This window comes from Panthera tigris, chromosome D4 (assembly GCF_018350195.1).
Source record: "Panthera tigris isolate Pti1 chromosome D4, P.tigris_Pti1_mat1.1, whole genome shotgun sequence".
NCBI classification, from domain to species: Eukaryota; Metazoa; Chordata; class Mammalia; order Carnivora; family Felidae; genus Panthera; species Panthera tigris.
This window is the reverse complement of record NC_056672.1, coordinates 90,227,575-90,240,775: the sequence shown is the minus strand read 5'-3', so window position 1 is coordinate 90,240,775 and position 13,201 is coordinate 90,227,575. Positions and strand designations below refer to the sequence as shown.

Genomic DNA, 13,201 nt, shown 5'->3' with positions numbered 1-13,201 from the left:
CGAAATCAAGAACCACCGTGGCATCGGGTAGTAATGCAACTGGTCCAAAGACAGACGTGGCCTTTGCCCTGGGCTTCCAGGCAGAAACTTGCGTCACACCTGACAGCTGTATCTTTGTTTAAGGTGGGGGCTGGCCAAGCCGCCAAGACCAAAGACGCGATTTAGACAGCAGCTCTGAGTCAACCGCCTCAGCGAGCCCAGAGATGGAGACCATCCGCGTGAGGAACCGGTCCGCCGGTCAGGCCTCCCGTCTACATGATGAAGCCCTAATTCAAACTGGACGCTGAACCCCGGTGAGCTCCCTGGGTTGGCACTACTCGGTGCATGTTGTCACGCTTCGGTGCTGGACACGGGACCCTCCCGGGTTCTGCCCTAGGCGTCTTTTGCTCTGGCTTTATTGTCTAAGCCATAACCGCGGGTATAAAAGCTCTCCAACTTCTGGGGATCCTTCTAGTGACAGATCCACCCTGGCAGTGGTCAGGGAACCCCCTGAACTTGTAGCTGGCATCCGAAGTGAGGGCATCTTGGGGTCTGTGCCTCGCCGTGCGCAGTCTGGCTAACTCTGGGTGAGTGCCCTCTGCCCAGCTCACCCAAGTGTGTGAAGAGAGGTCTCCGGTTGGCGACGTATATGCTGGTCAGGTTGCGGGTAACCGTCAGGAACGTGACATACTCTAGAAGGAAGCAGGGGAGGGTGGGTGGTCCCAGGTCACTTACATCGCAAAGGGAGCAAATTTCAGGTGTACAGGAAAAAGAGCCTCAGCCCCGAAAGCTACCAATACAATGGGGCTGCCTCGGGCAGTAGGGGGCCCCCTGTCACCCCTCGGACAGTAGAGAGCCCCCTGTCACCCCTTGGGCTGTAGAGAGCCCCGTGTCACCAGGGTCCAATCAAAGCCAGGCTGGGCGGCCACCCTCCAGGGTGCTGCCCCGGCCAGGAGGAGGGACTGAATCCAAGGTTCTGGCCTCAGCGTGTGACCCACCACAGGGAGGTGGGACTCAACTCCTCAGCTGACCTTCTAAGCGCCCACTTTGCAAATGACTTGACCTCCTTTATAAACAGATCACAGCCAAGGGGTTCCCAAGTATAACATCCCTTCTGATGGGATTCTTGGGTAGGAAGGGCCAGGCCGGCCTCCCACAGACCGCCCAGTATCCGGGTTTTATCTGCATCACAGCTACCGTGAGCAGTCATTCCCAAAACTCCACTGCCCCCGGCGGCGGCGGCGGCCTCATCAGACTCCGAGCTGGGTGGGGAGGCTGGCGAGGTGGAGGGCAGAGGCCGAGGCCCACGAGGAGGGTCCGGGGCTCACTGCCAAGGCTCTGAGCTGCAGGTGTCTCTTGGAGGCTGGCGGGGGCCCGGCCATCCACCCCGAGGGAAGCCCCTACCTCTGGCCCTTCCGGCCGTGAAAGAGCCGTTGCGGGGGCTGCACGTGCTGTTGTCCCCTCCACACACCTGGCACGCGTCTCGCACCTGCTGGGAGTCCATCCTGCCGTCACAGCCGAATGTCTGTGCAAAGAGCAGTGACAGGTGACGCCTGTCCCCACCGACCCCACTGCTCTGAGGCCCTGGGATTCACACGACAAACTCGAGGCGTTTTGCAGCATCTGACCTCCATGCAGGAAGCAGGCATAAGTGACTCCCCCAAGGTCACAGAGGAGCTCTCGACCCCCTGCTGACTCCAAGGTCAGTTCAGTGCCCTAGCATCACCCCATGCGGACTCCGCAGCAGCTTCACAAGGACCGCGCCCGCAGACCGGGCCCTCTCCGAGCCCCTTAGCATCTGGCTTCCGACGTGACTGGCCGCAGGGCCACAGCGGGTGGGAGGGTACCTCCGCTGCCCGCACACGCGTACCCTGCAGCTGCCCGACACGCACAGGCTCAGGGTCCCGTCCTCCCGCCGACCACTTGGCACACACCGGGTCCCATCCAGGAAACCGTCCCCACGCCTCACAATGAAGGTCTCGCCGACGGCTCGGCACATGTGTCTGCACAGAGCGTCCCCTGGGAAGGTGGAGAGACAGAGAACCCTGACGCGAGGGTGAGCGGGAGCTGGGAAGGCGGTGACCCTGCAGAGCACAGCCCAGGTGGGCCTGCCCTTGTCAGGGCCACCTCACTTCATCCTCCGGGTTTGGGGCCAGGGCCCCGCCTCCTGAGGCAGCGATCACGATCACGACGTAACGCTTGCTACCGAATCGAGCCGAGGAGCCCCCTTGGTGCTTCCCGGTGTCTCACTGAATCCTTCCAACACCCGAGCGGGGAGACCCTACTCTTATTTCCATTTTACAGATGGGAACACCGAGACTCAGGCCCCTTAGCAAGGGGGCTGAGCCAGGACGCGATACAGAGCCTGAGTCCGAACCCTGCTCTCAACAGCATCAGGGAGATGGGGGCCGCCCACCTTGACTGTACTGCTCAGCGGAGCCCCAGCGGTAGAAGGAGGCGTGGCCTGGGGACAGGTGCAGCGGTTTCCTGTCCGTCCGGGAGCACTGCTCAGACATGAAGTCTAGCTGGGTCTTCTCACAGGCCTGGCCGGGAGGAGGCAGAGAACAGGCACAGGAGGGGCCCTGGGATGGGGGGCCTGGGGACGGGGGATCTAGGACAGGAGCCTCTGCCACCGGGGACAGCAAGGCACCCCGCGGCACGAGGGCCACGGTGTGGCTTTGAGCCCGCTCCTGGCTGCGCTGTGGTTCTCCGCTCTAGAAAGCAGGGGAGCCAAGAGCCTTTCTCTGCTGAGGAGAGAATCCCGGAGAATCTGCAAGGACACAGGGCAGGGCCCAGCAGCCAGCAACAAAGAAAGAAAGAGCACTGCTCGTCTGCTCCCCTCCCTGAGTCCGTGCTCCAGGTGAGGACTCTGCCCTCCAGGTCTGGGGAGGCCCATGACCGCCTGGGGAAAGTGGGAGGGAAGGCCTCGCCACGTGCACATCTTGACACAACGTCAAAGGAGCCATCCGAGCGCTTCGCACCCAGGGTACCGGCCATGATCAAAGAACACCGGCAATAGGGGCGCCCGGGTGGCTCAGTCAGTCGAGCGTCTGATTCTGGATTTCGGTTCAGGTCATGATCTTGTGGTTTGTGAGTTTGAGCCCTCAACCCTGACAGTGTGGAGCCTGCTTGGGAGTCTCTCTCTCTCCCTCTCTCTCTGCCCCTCCCCGGCTCACTCTCTGCTCTCTCTCTAAAAGTAGAAAAAGAAAGAAAGAAGGAAAGAAAGAAAGAAAGAAAGAAAGGCAAAAGAAAGAAAGGCAAAAGAAAGAAAAGAAAGAAAAAAGAAAGAAAGAAAGGCAAAAGAAAGAAAGGCAAAAGAAAGAAAGACAAAAAGAAAGAAAGACAGAAAGAAAGAAAGAAAGAAAGAAAGGAAGAAAGAAAGAAAGAAAGGCAAAAGAAAGAAAGAAAGAAAGAGAAAGAAAGAAAGAAAATCTTAAAAAAAAAAACCTCATGGGCAATAAAGATGGGGAGCGGAGAGGATACGGAGAAAGCGGAACCTTCGCCCATAGCTGGCAGGAGTGCAAAATAGCTGGGCTGCTGTGCAGGATGGTTTTGGAGGCTCCTCAAAGACTTGAACGTAGAAATGCCATACAATCCAGCGATCCCGCTTTTGTTTTTAACGTTTATTCGTTTTTAAGAGCAAGAGAGACAGAGCACGAGCAGAAGAGGGGCAGAGAGAGAGACACAGGGGGACGCAGAATCCGAAGCAGACTCCAGGCTCCGAGCCGTCAGCGCAGAGCCCGACGCGGGGCTGGAACCCACGGACCGCGAGATCGTGACCTGAGCCGAAGTCGGACGCTTCACTGACTGAGCCACCCCGGCGCCCCTATCCAGCGATCCCACTTTCAGGTGCATACTCAAAAGAAATAAAAATCGGGGGGGTGCCTGGGTGGCTTCTGGCTTCCGCTCAGGTCACGATCTCACGGTTCGTGAGTCCAGGCCCCGCACTGGGCTCTGCGCTGACACCGAAGATCCTCTGTCTCCCTCTGTCTCTGCCCCTCACACCCGCACGCGCGCTCTCACTCTCAAAAATAAACACTAAAAAATAGGAATAAGAATTGGTACTGGCGTCCACATACACACACGCCCACAGCAGCACTATTCACAATAACCGAAAGGTGGAAATGGCCTAAATGTCCGTCAACACATGGACGGATAACATGTGGCCCATCCACATGATGGGCTGCCGTTCAGCCACAAAAAGGACTGCACTTCTCACACCTGCTACACCGTGGATGACCCTTGAGGACACGATGCTGAGTGATAGAAGCCAGTCACAAAAAGGCCACGCGTTGTGTGATTCCATTTGTATGAAATGTCCAGAACAGACGCATCCGCGGAGACAAAAGGTGACTGGTGGCTGCCAGGGCGGGAGGATGGGGGAGGGGAGCAACGACTTAACGGGTCTGGGGTCCTACTCTGGGCTGACAGAAGCGGTTTGGAACTTGATGGAGGCGGTGGTTGCACAACATTGTGAATGTACTAAATGCCACGGGATCTCACCCTTAAAATGGTTGATTTTATGTGATGTGAATTTCACCTGCTCTTAGAATGGAGGAATGGTTTCAGGGGGTGCTGGGGGGGGGGCAGTGGCAGGTGGGGAGGGAGGGGGACACTGCAGGGACATCCTGGAGTATGCATTGAGGTCCCAGTAGAGGTAGAACAGCACCCCCCTCTTTCAAAAGCGCCCTGGCATGAGCCACGAATTACAGCCCCCCTGATCCTTCCACACCCCCGGCCCCCGCGCTGCCGACCTGACCCTCTGGCTGCACCCCGGGGAGGCAGGCCTACCTGCGTGTTGCACATCTCCGCCTGGAGGTCATCGCCCACACACGCACGCCCTCCAAAGGCCGGCCTGAAAATACCCACAAGACACAGGGGGTGACGGGGGAGCCACTCCCCCCTAGCCAGGGAATGTGGAGGGGGCGGGCCCTCCCCCCCCAAAGCCCTGACCTGGAGAACAGCGCCTCCTGCAAGCAGTACCTGGGGTTGCTGCACTGTCGCCTCCTGGTGACCACCCCTCCCCCGCAGGAGCGAGAGCAGGGACTGGGGGGACCCCAGCTAGACCAGTGCCCGTGCACCACTCCCACGGGGGTCAGCTCTGCCAGGGAGCGGCAGTGACCTTTGGAGCACCACTGCGAGAGAAGGGAGAGAAGGGCACACCATCGCACACCCAGGACGGCTGGCATCCCCAGGGCCCCGCGCCCGCAGGGTGGCCACACAGGCATGCACACGTGCTCGTGCCCCACCCTCCCATCCTGCTCAGGAAACGAAGCTAAATACGAAAGAGGCCAAACCCCAGCGTGTAGGACAGAGGGGTCTGGTCCCCGCAGAGTGGAGGAGAAGGGCAGAGGCACAGAGGTCTGCAGGGTAGCGGGAAGCCGAGAGCCTGGTAGAGCCCGCCAGCCAACACATGCTCCGTCACTCCTGCTCCGACCTTCTGCTCGCCACACTCTGTCCCATCCAGGAGGGGAGTCAAGAGGCGGCTACAGACGCTTTGGTCCAGGGGGTCCTTGTGGCAGGAGAGAGCCTGGCACACGTCCTAAACAGGGACACAGGGGGCCCGCTGGAGGGGCTAGTGTCCAGCCTTAACTGTCCCCCCGCAGACCACGGGGGCGCACACACCGCTCTGTGGGCACCGGTGGCCGGGGAGAATGGGCACAGCACACCTGTCCGTGAGCCCACGAAAATGTTTTCACTTCTTCTAAAATCAGCAGACAAAAAACGATTCTTTAGGTCAAAGCAGGTGTCCTCATATGTAACGTTAATACGTTTTGTTATAACAACGCGAAGAAAAAAAACTTTATATATTTCATAAAAACACTGATAACAATTCTCAGTATTCCGTACTGAGAAAGAGGCCCCGATAGGGCAAAGGTGCCTGGGGCCCATGGAAGTCCAGGGAGGAAGTCCCTCTTTGGGGAGCCGGCCCCCCTTCATCTCCCCTTCCCCGGCTAGCTCACACTCCTGCTATAGGATTCAATGTGGAGGGGACTTCCTCCAGGGAGCCCTCCAGGTTCCCATCGGATCGGAAGCCCTTGGTGACTGCCTATTTAAGTCCCACGTCCATGGGTTCAAGGGCTCCACATAATCTGTGGGACACAGTCAAAAGGAAAACATGAGCACCCTCGCTCAAAATTTGCGCATTTTAAGAGGTGCCTGGCGGCCTGGCACGGCGAGCGCTCACAGGGCGCAGAGGGGCAGGAGCTGGGCGCGGGTAGAGGGTGCAGGGGCTGGGTGGCGGAGAAGCGGGACGGCCGGGACTCACCAGGTGCCCCCTGGTGAAGGTGCAGGCCACCGCTGCAGGGCCGAAGGCGACGCGGCACTGCTCGTCCGCGCCGTAGTGGAGGCCGGGCTGTGCCCGGGGAGGGCTCCCCGCGGCCCCGGCCTGCGGCCCGGGCGGGTCCCACAGGCAGCGCGCCCGTCCTGCGCTGCGACAAGGCCCGGCTCAGACCCCGGGTGCACACCGGGGTGGAGGGGTGGGCGCGGGCGGGCGGGCAGGGGGTTCTCAGCGCGCACCCCCAGCAAGAGCTTGGACCGGGCTCGGGCCCCGGGGGAGTGGAGGTGGGGCCCGGGCATCTGCCCGCGCCAGGGAGTGGGGAGGAAGGGGATGAGGCAGGGGAGCGGCGAGGAGGGAGGGGTGGCTGGAGGGGGGGGCGGGGATGGGGCCGAATTGAGGTGTGGGCGTGAAACTGATGGACGTAAGAGGGTGCGTGGGAGCGGGGGAGAAACGGGATCCGCGCAGGGAAGGGTGGCTGGAGGGAGGGGCCAAGGAGGACGAAAGAGGGCCCCGGAGGGGGGGAGGGGACAGAGCGCGATGGGGATTGAACAGAGGGCTGGGGGCACAGGTAGGGGTGGCCCCAAGTGGAGATAGGGCGGGGAGGGCTGCGCGGGTGAGGGACGCGGCTACCTGAGCAGGTGCAGCAGTTGCTGGCGGCTGCAGGCGGACCACGAGAGGTCACCCCTGGCGGTCACCGCGTCCTGGGACGCCATCACGTGGCCGCTGGGCCCACAGCCGCTCCCGGGCGCGCCGTCGTGTTCCAAGCCCAAGCTGTCCGGGGGAGGCAACGCTCAGAGCCCTCATGCCCCCTCCACCCGCCTGGAGTCCAAGCCTGGCCAGCCCTCTGGTCGGGTTGGAAGCCTTTGCAGACCCCCACGGCCTCCTGGCCCCCCCCCCCACCAGCGAGCCCTGCCTCCGTTTCCCCCAGAAGGAGTGCTCAGCCAGCCAGCCAGGTGGTTCCTGCCTCTTTGGGCTAATAAATATCAAAAGGCATTAGTGGCCCTTGGGTGGCTCAGTGGGTTGAGCCACTGACTCTTGATTTCCACTCAGGTCATGATCCCACGGTTGGTGAGATGGAACCCCCCCCCCCTACTCTCGGGGCTCTGCACTGACAGGGCAGAGTCTGCTTGGGACCCCCTCTTTCTCTCTGCCCCTCCCCTGCTCATGTGCCCGCTCTCTCTCAAAAATAAATAATAAATAAAACATTTTTTAAAAGGCTTTAGGGCGCCTGGGGGGCTCAGTCGGTTGAGCAACTGACTTTGGCTCAGATCACGATCTCCAGGTTTGTGGGTTCGAGTCCATGTGGGGCTCTGTGCTGACAGCTTAGAGCCTGGAGCTGCTTTGGATTCTGTGTCTCCCTCTCTCTCTGCCCCTCGCCTGCTTGTTCTCTCTCTCTCTCAGAAATAAATAAAAATTTAAAAACCGGGAAAAAAAACAACATACAGTATAATCCTGATTTTGCAAATAAAAACTATGTGTGTGTGGGTGCCTGGGTGGCTCGGTCAGTTGAGCATCTGAATTTTTTTTATGTTTATTTAGAGAGAGAAAGAGATAGAGAGCGTGAGCAGAGGAGGGGCAGAGAGAGAGGGAGACAGAGGATCCGAAGCAGGCTCCGTGCTGACGGCAGGGAGCCCAGTGACAGGCTTGAATTCAGGAACCATGAAATCAGGACCTGAGCTGAAGTCAGATGCTTAACTGACTGAGCCACCCAGGGACCCGAGGGTCCAAGTCTTGATTTCAGCTCAGGTCATGATCCCAGGGGGAACGAGCCCACATCAGGCTCTGCACTAGCATGGAGGCCGCTTAAGATTCTCTCTCTCCCCTTCTGCCCCTCCCCTGCTCGCTTAAGCATGCTCAAGATTCTCTCTCTTCGTAAAATAAGAGTAAATATGTGTGTGTAAGACCTGACTACAATTACGTACGAAAGGTGAACGGATGTTACCTCTAAGGGCTGGGATTTGGGATAATTTTTACAGCCTGCTTTTCCTTTACCTGAATTTCCTAGAAAACATTCTCTAATTGCGAAGTCTGTCTTGCTTTTGGGGGGAGGAGGGGGTAAAAACAATTTTTTTAATCACCTGGTAATCAAGAAATAGCAGATTTCCCAGCCCTTGCCCTCCTCCCCGCCAAGTCCACTGAGGTCAAGGGTACAGGTTCCTTCCAGCAGACTCCTACAGGGCTGCCCTCCTACCCCACGGCAGCCTCAACGTTCCCTCCTGGGAGCCCCAGTCGGCTCCTAGACCTCAGCTTGGGGACAGTATGCCTACCTGTGCCCAATCTCGTGGGCGATGGTGACCCCCAGGTCAAAGCCGGTATCCTCAGTGATGAGGCAGCTCCAGGAGGACGAGCAGACACCCCCCAGCTGGGTGACCCCCCGAACCTGCCGGTTACCGTCAGGCAACTCCAGGTCAAACCTTGGGAAGAAAAAAGGCACCAGGCGGGTGCTGAGGCCGGGCCGCCTTTGCAGATGGGGGGTGGGGAGGGGAGGACGGCTCCCAGGCAGGCTGGCGTGCCCTGGGGGCGCTCGGCTACCTGGTGATGTAGAGGACCAGGTCGGCGTGCCCGGGATCTGTGTCGTCCTCGGGGTTGACCGTCCTGCTCCACTGACAGACGCTCAGCAGTGAGGCCGTGATGTTGGCTGTGATATTCGGAGCATCCTGGCGGTGGGGGCGTCACAGAGCCCGTGTTTACGGGACCTGCGCCACAGTGCTCACCACAACCCTGTCGCTGTCCGTGCTACAGACGGGGGGAGCCACAGGAAGAGATAGAGAGAGTGGAAGTGGGGTTTGCAGGGACTCTGGGCTCCCAGCGTGCTGCCTACCTGAGGCTGGGTCAGGGTGAGCACCTTCACCACATGCACTCGGAACTCAGTCCCCAGGGAAGGGTCCCTCAGCAGCTCTGACCCCTGTGGAGAGGCAGGAGGGAGCGGTGTCTGGTGGGTGGGCGGGGCCTGGCTGGGGCAGGGCCTGGAGAGACTGCTCCACTAGCAGCGGGGGAAATGCTTGTCTCGGGGCTGGCGGCCAGCCAGAGACGGGCAGACGTGTGCTGGTCCTCCTCGCTCACGGCTCAAGAAGGCCAACCACAAAGGAAAGAAAACCTGAAACCGTGGGATGCAAACAATTAGGAGTTTAGAACACTCCATTCCAACGCTGTTTCCCGCTCACCAGACTCACCCCGTCCTTTCCCTTCTCTGTCCGTCCGCCTGGAACACCCTTCTCTCCACCTCGGCTTGTTTCACCTGCGCCTCTCCAGGAGGCCACACGAGGGCCTCCCCTCCCTCCGCAAACCCTTTTCCGGGTTCCCCTGACAGAGCGCTGTCCCCACCACCCCCCAGCCAGGCTCCCGGCTCTCTCTCTCTCTCTCTCAGCACGTCTGCCAAGATGCCCATCGTGGTTGACTGTCTGGTTATTTGCAGCAGCCTGTCCCTGAATTAGACATGCCCCCACCCCCCCCAGAGAGAGAGAGAACCCTGCCATCACTGGCCTCGGCTGACCTGAGCCTGAATCCGAGCTCTGCTGCGAACTACCCGTGTGCGCGTGATCCTGCTAACTAACCTTGGAAGCTCAGGTTCCTCATCTGTGACACGGAGGTAAAGCCTTCCGTGGCTACTGGCGGACTCAGGAACGATGCCGCGGGCACAGGATGGGTGCCCAGCCACGACAGTGGCTGTCACCACGGCCAGCCACCATCCGGGCAGGAGCCAGTCTGGTACCTACCACTGTCCCAGGTCCTCGTAAGACACATCAAGTGACCAGAGGGAGTACGGCTTGATGACCGAATTTCAGCAGAGTAAACGGGGGGAGGAACCCCCCCCCCCTTCCTGCCAAGCTTTCAGGTGACCGAAAGTAAGTGTTTTTCACCTCTGGGGCTGCAGGCAAAGACCTGTGGACTCGGGCCATGTCTGCAAGGGGACAGGACCACACGGGTGTGTCCGAGGCCCAGAGAACTGACAGCGGACAGAGTGGTCTGATGGCCTGGCGCTCTGAGCCCCGGGGGGGGGGGGGGGGGCACAAAGTGGCGCCAAGCTCCGCGCATTCTTGGAGGGCGGGCTCTGCCTCCCTGCACGGCCAACTTGCAGACGGCAGCCGTCTCCTCGTCCCGCCCCCCACCTGGCACTGGTGTCCATCCCCCGACGCGGCAGACACTCGCTGGCGGCCCAGAGCAGTCACCGCGTGTCATACGTGTATTCTCAAACCGCTGGACACGGAGTTTCATGCAGTCCGTTAGGTTACACGCGAGCGTCAGGTTGTTGAAACACCCCTTTCTTTGCTTACCCTGCCCCCCGAGACGACAATCAGTGGGAGCCACTCTTCCCACACCACCTTTAGCCCTAGAAGCCAAGGGAAGGGGGGGCCAGTAGAAACGGGGGTGTCCCCAAGAAAGGGAACAGAGAGGCCAGTGTGGGGCACCCCGGCTGGTGCCCGGGCAGTGCTGGCCGAGGTTCCCATGGAGCAAATGGACTTCAGGCCAGAGGCCAGACCTGAGGGGCCCTTGGAGAGAAGGGACCCAAGTAGCAAGAGGCGGTGGGGTGCACTAGGGAGCCAAGAGGGGTTCCAGGACCTCACCCGCCTCCACCGCAGGTGAGGGAGGGGAGGAGGAGGAAGGAAAGGACAGACCACACCCCTCCCCACCCCAAAGCCCTGGGCCCCAAGCATGACCCCAGCCTTGCTTAGGTTTACACCCGAGTTCAGCCCAAGTTCAAACTACCGGATAAGCCAGCCCACTCACATTCGGCCCCAAGTCCCCGGTGTGGGGCACCGTGTCCAGAGGCTCCCGAGCCCCACCGCTTGTGGTCAGCACCATCCAAGGGGTCCGCTCCCCAAGGAACACTCACCATGTTGAGGTTGGTGAGCACGTAGCGCTCAGTGTCCTCCTGGTGAGCCTGGTAGACGTCGGGGCCCACGGCCACCAGCAGCTCCAGGTGCAGGACCCTGCCGGCAGCCCATCTCCGGAGGCGAAGGCGAGGGGAAGGAGGACGGCCTGGTGAGGGAGGGGGCAGGGCTCAGAGCGAAGGTTCCGGAAAGCAGACAACCCATAGCTTTGGCCGCCCACGGCCAGGTCTTTCTTGGACTTGGAGACACGGTTGTGAGCTCTGTCCCTGCCACTTATCACCATGGGTTTATGGAGTCAGGGGGCCCAGTCCCCGGCTTTCTCATGGGAAAGGTGGGGAGCAGGGAATGCCTGCTCCAGGGCGGGTGGGCGCCGAGTGAGAGGGCCTGTCCCGGACCCAGTCTCAGCCCCTACCTCGGGCCCTCCGGGAGCTGGCCTCTAGGCTCCTCCGAAATCAATGGTCTCAGAGAGCAGAAGGGCCCGAGCTGTTGAAAGTCACTTTATGTCAGAAACAGTGGCAGCTGGCCCGAGAGGCTACTGGGTCCCAAGGCCAGGTCCCATCAGCGACTGGCCATTTCGGAGCATTGAAAGGACCAGGTGGCAGGGCAGGGCCCAAGGAGGGAGCTGTCGTGTGGCTTTTACGTCCTTGGTGTCTCCCCAGAGTCCCACACTGGCTCTGCCCCCTTGATGTGCCCCCGCTCTGGGCACATGCTGGAGAACGGGGTCATCCCGAGATGAGCCCAAGACAGGACCCTGGTTGCACCTGGATGCAGCTGGGGGCCCGACGAGCAGGCCCGGGCAGCCGCAGAGCCAGCCATGCAAGCCCCGAGTGGCCACCTTCTGTCTTTGGGCCTCAGTGTTCCCATCTGTGGTATCGAATGTCCTGCCAGTCCCGGAGCTGGGAGACCCCAACAGCGCATGTCTGTGAACGTGCTTTGTGATCGATGAGGGGCTGCTCATAGGCTGGAGGCCTAGCTGTCCCCCTCTAGGACAGCTGGGGGCATGGCCGATGGCCACGTGTCCCCCTGGCCTGCCCGCTCCCCGGCATCCTGAAGAAGATGGCTCAGCCGGGCTTGTGGCATTCTGCACAGCCACCTGGGCACCGGGGAGAGCTGGCCCTCCCCCAGAGCTGTCCCCCTCTCCCAGGAGCCGTACCTGGGATGACTTGGGGGGCCTCGGGGCCGGGCCTGTGGACCAGGTGGGGCTGCGCACGAACCCGGGGAGGCAGCAGCTCCCAATGCCGCCTCCTCACCGGCTGGACGCGGAACCTGTCTGCGCCCACCAGGATGTCGCCCTCCTGGAGGAGAGACAGCAGACAGGCACGTAGCCCACCGGCCCCACCGAGGGACAGGGCCTCTCTGGGACGTCACGCTCACCAAGTGGCCTGAGCAGTAGGTGACCCTGGCCACCGCGCCCAGGGGCAGCAGGGGGCGGCCTCCCGCGAAGCAGGGATGGGGAGGCCGCCTCTCAAGCCGGAGGGAGGCGTTCAGCACGTGCTCGCTGGTGAAGGAGGCGGTGAGGAGGCTCCGCTCCGGCAGGAAGGAGAAGGCAAAGAGCTGTCCCAGGGCGAGCAGGGAGCAGCTCGGGGCCCTGCAGGGAGGCCCCCCGGGCCCATCCTCACAGATGCAGGTGAGCGGGGCCACGTCGAATTGCAGCACTGCGGGACAGAGGAGGCCACCTTGCTCCTCCCCTCCCCCCGGGGCTCAGCCCTCCGCGTCTTCCTGCCCTGGGGAGGGCCCCCCCCCCCAACCGATCCGTTCCCTTTGGTGAGTGGGGCGCAGGGCTGGCCTGGAGCCCGAGAGGCCTGGGCTCAAATCCAGCTCCTCCCGGCACGCAGGGTGGTAGACTGAAAGTTTCCTCTCCAATTTGGGTCTCACCCCAGGGCAGACCAGCACTCAGCATGCGAGCCTCGCCCCAGAATCGGGTTTCCTGAGGGGTGGCCTGAACCCCAGCAGGCAAAGCAGGTACAGCCACAGCCTCTCTGGCCTTTACGGAAGAGCAGGTGCCCAAGGCCAGCCTCACCACCCTTCTCCACCGATCTGCCTCACAAAGCAGCCCCCAGGCCCCAGGAGGTCCCACCCCCAATCCCCAGACAGCCCCAAGCAGTGCTCA

General features: G+C 61.1%; 1 protein-coding gene across 1 annotated transcript in view; it reads right to left on the bottom strand.

Annotated features, from left to right (window-relative positions):
* ADAMTS13 (ADAM metallopeptidase with thrombospondin type 1 motif 13) overlaps positions 1 to 13,201 on the bottom strand; it is a 31,908-nt gene that overhangs the window by 15,320 nt on the left and 3,387 nt on the right. The window contains 15 exon segments of the mRNA XM_042964925.1: positions 591 to 671; positions 1,384 to 1,504; positions 1,850 to 1,998; positions 2,396 to 2,522; positions 4,771 to 4,834; positions 4,963 to 5,114; positions 5,417 to 5,521; positions 6,248 to 6,410; positions 6,890 to 7,030; positions 8,527 to 8,673; positions 8,792 to 8,916; positions 9,081 to 9,164; positions 11,094 to 11,239; positions 12,245 to 12,386; positions 12,466 to 12,746. Of these exon segments, the coding sequence (XP_042820859.1) occupies positions 591 to 671; positions 1,384 to 1,504; positions 1,850 to 1,998; positions 2,396 to 2,522; positions 4,771 to 4,834; positions 4,963 to 5,114; positions 5,417 to 5,521; positions 6,248 to 6,410; positions 6,890 to 7,030; positions 8,527 to 8,673; positions 8,792 to 8,916; positions 9,081 to 9,164; positions 11,094 to 11,239; positions 12,245 to 12,386; positions 12,466 to 12,746 (2,028 nt within the window).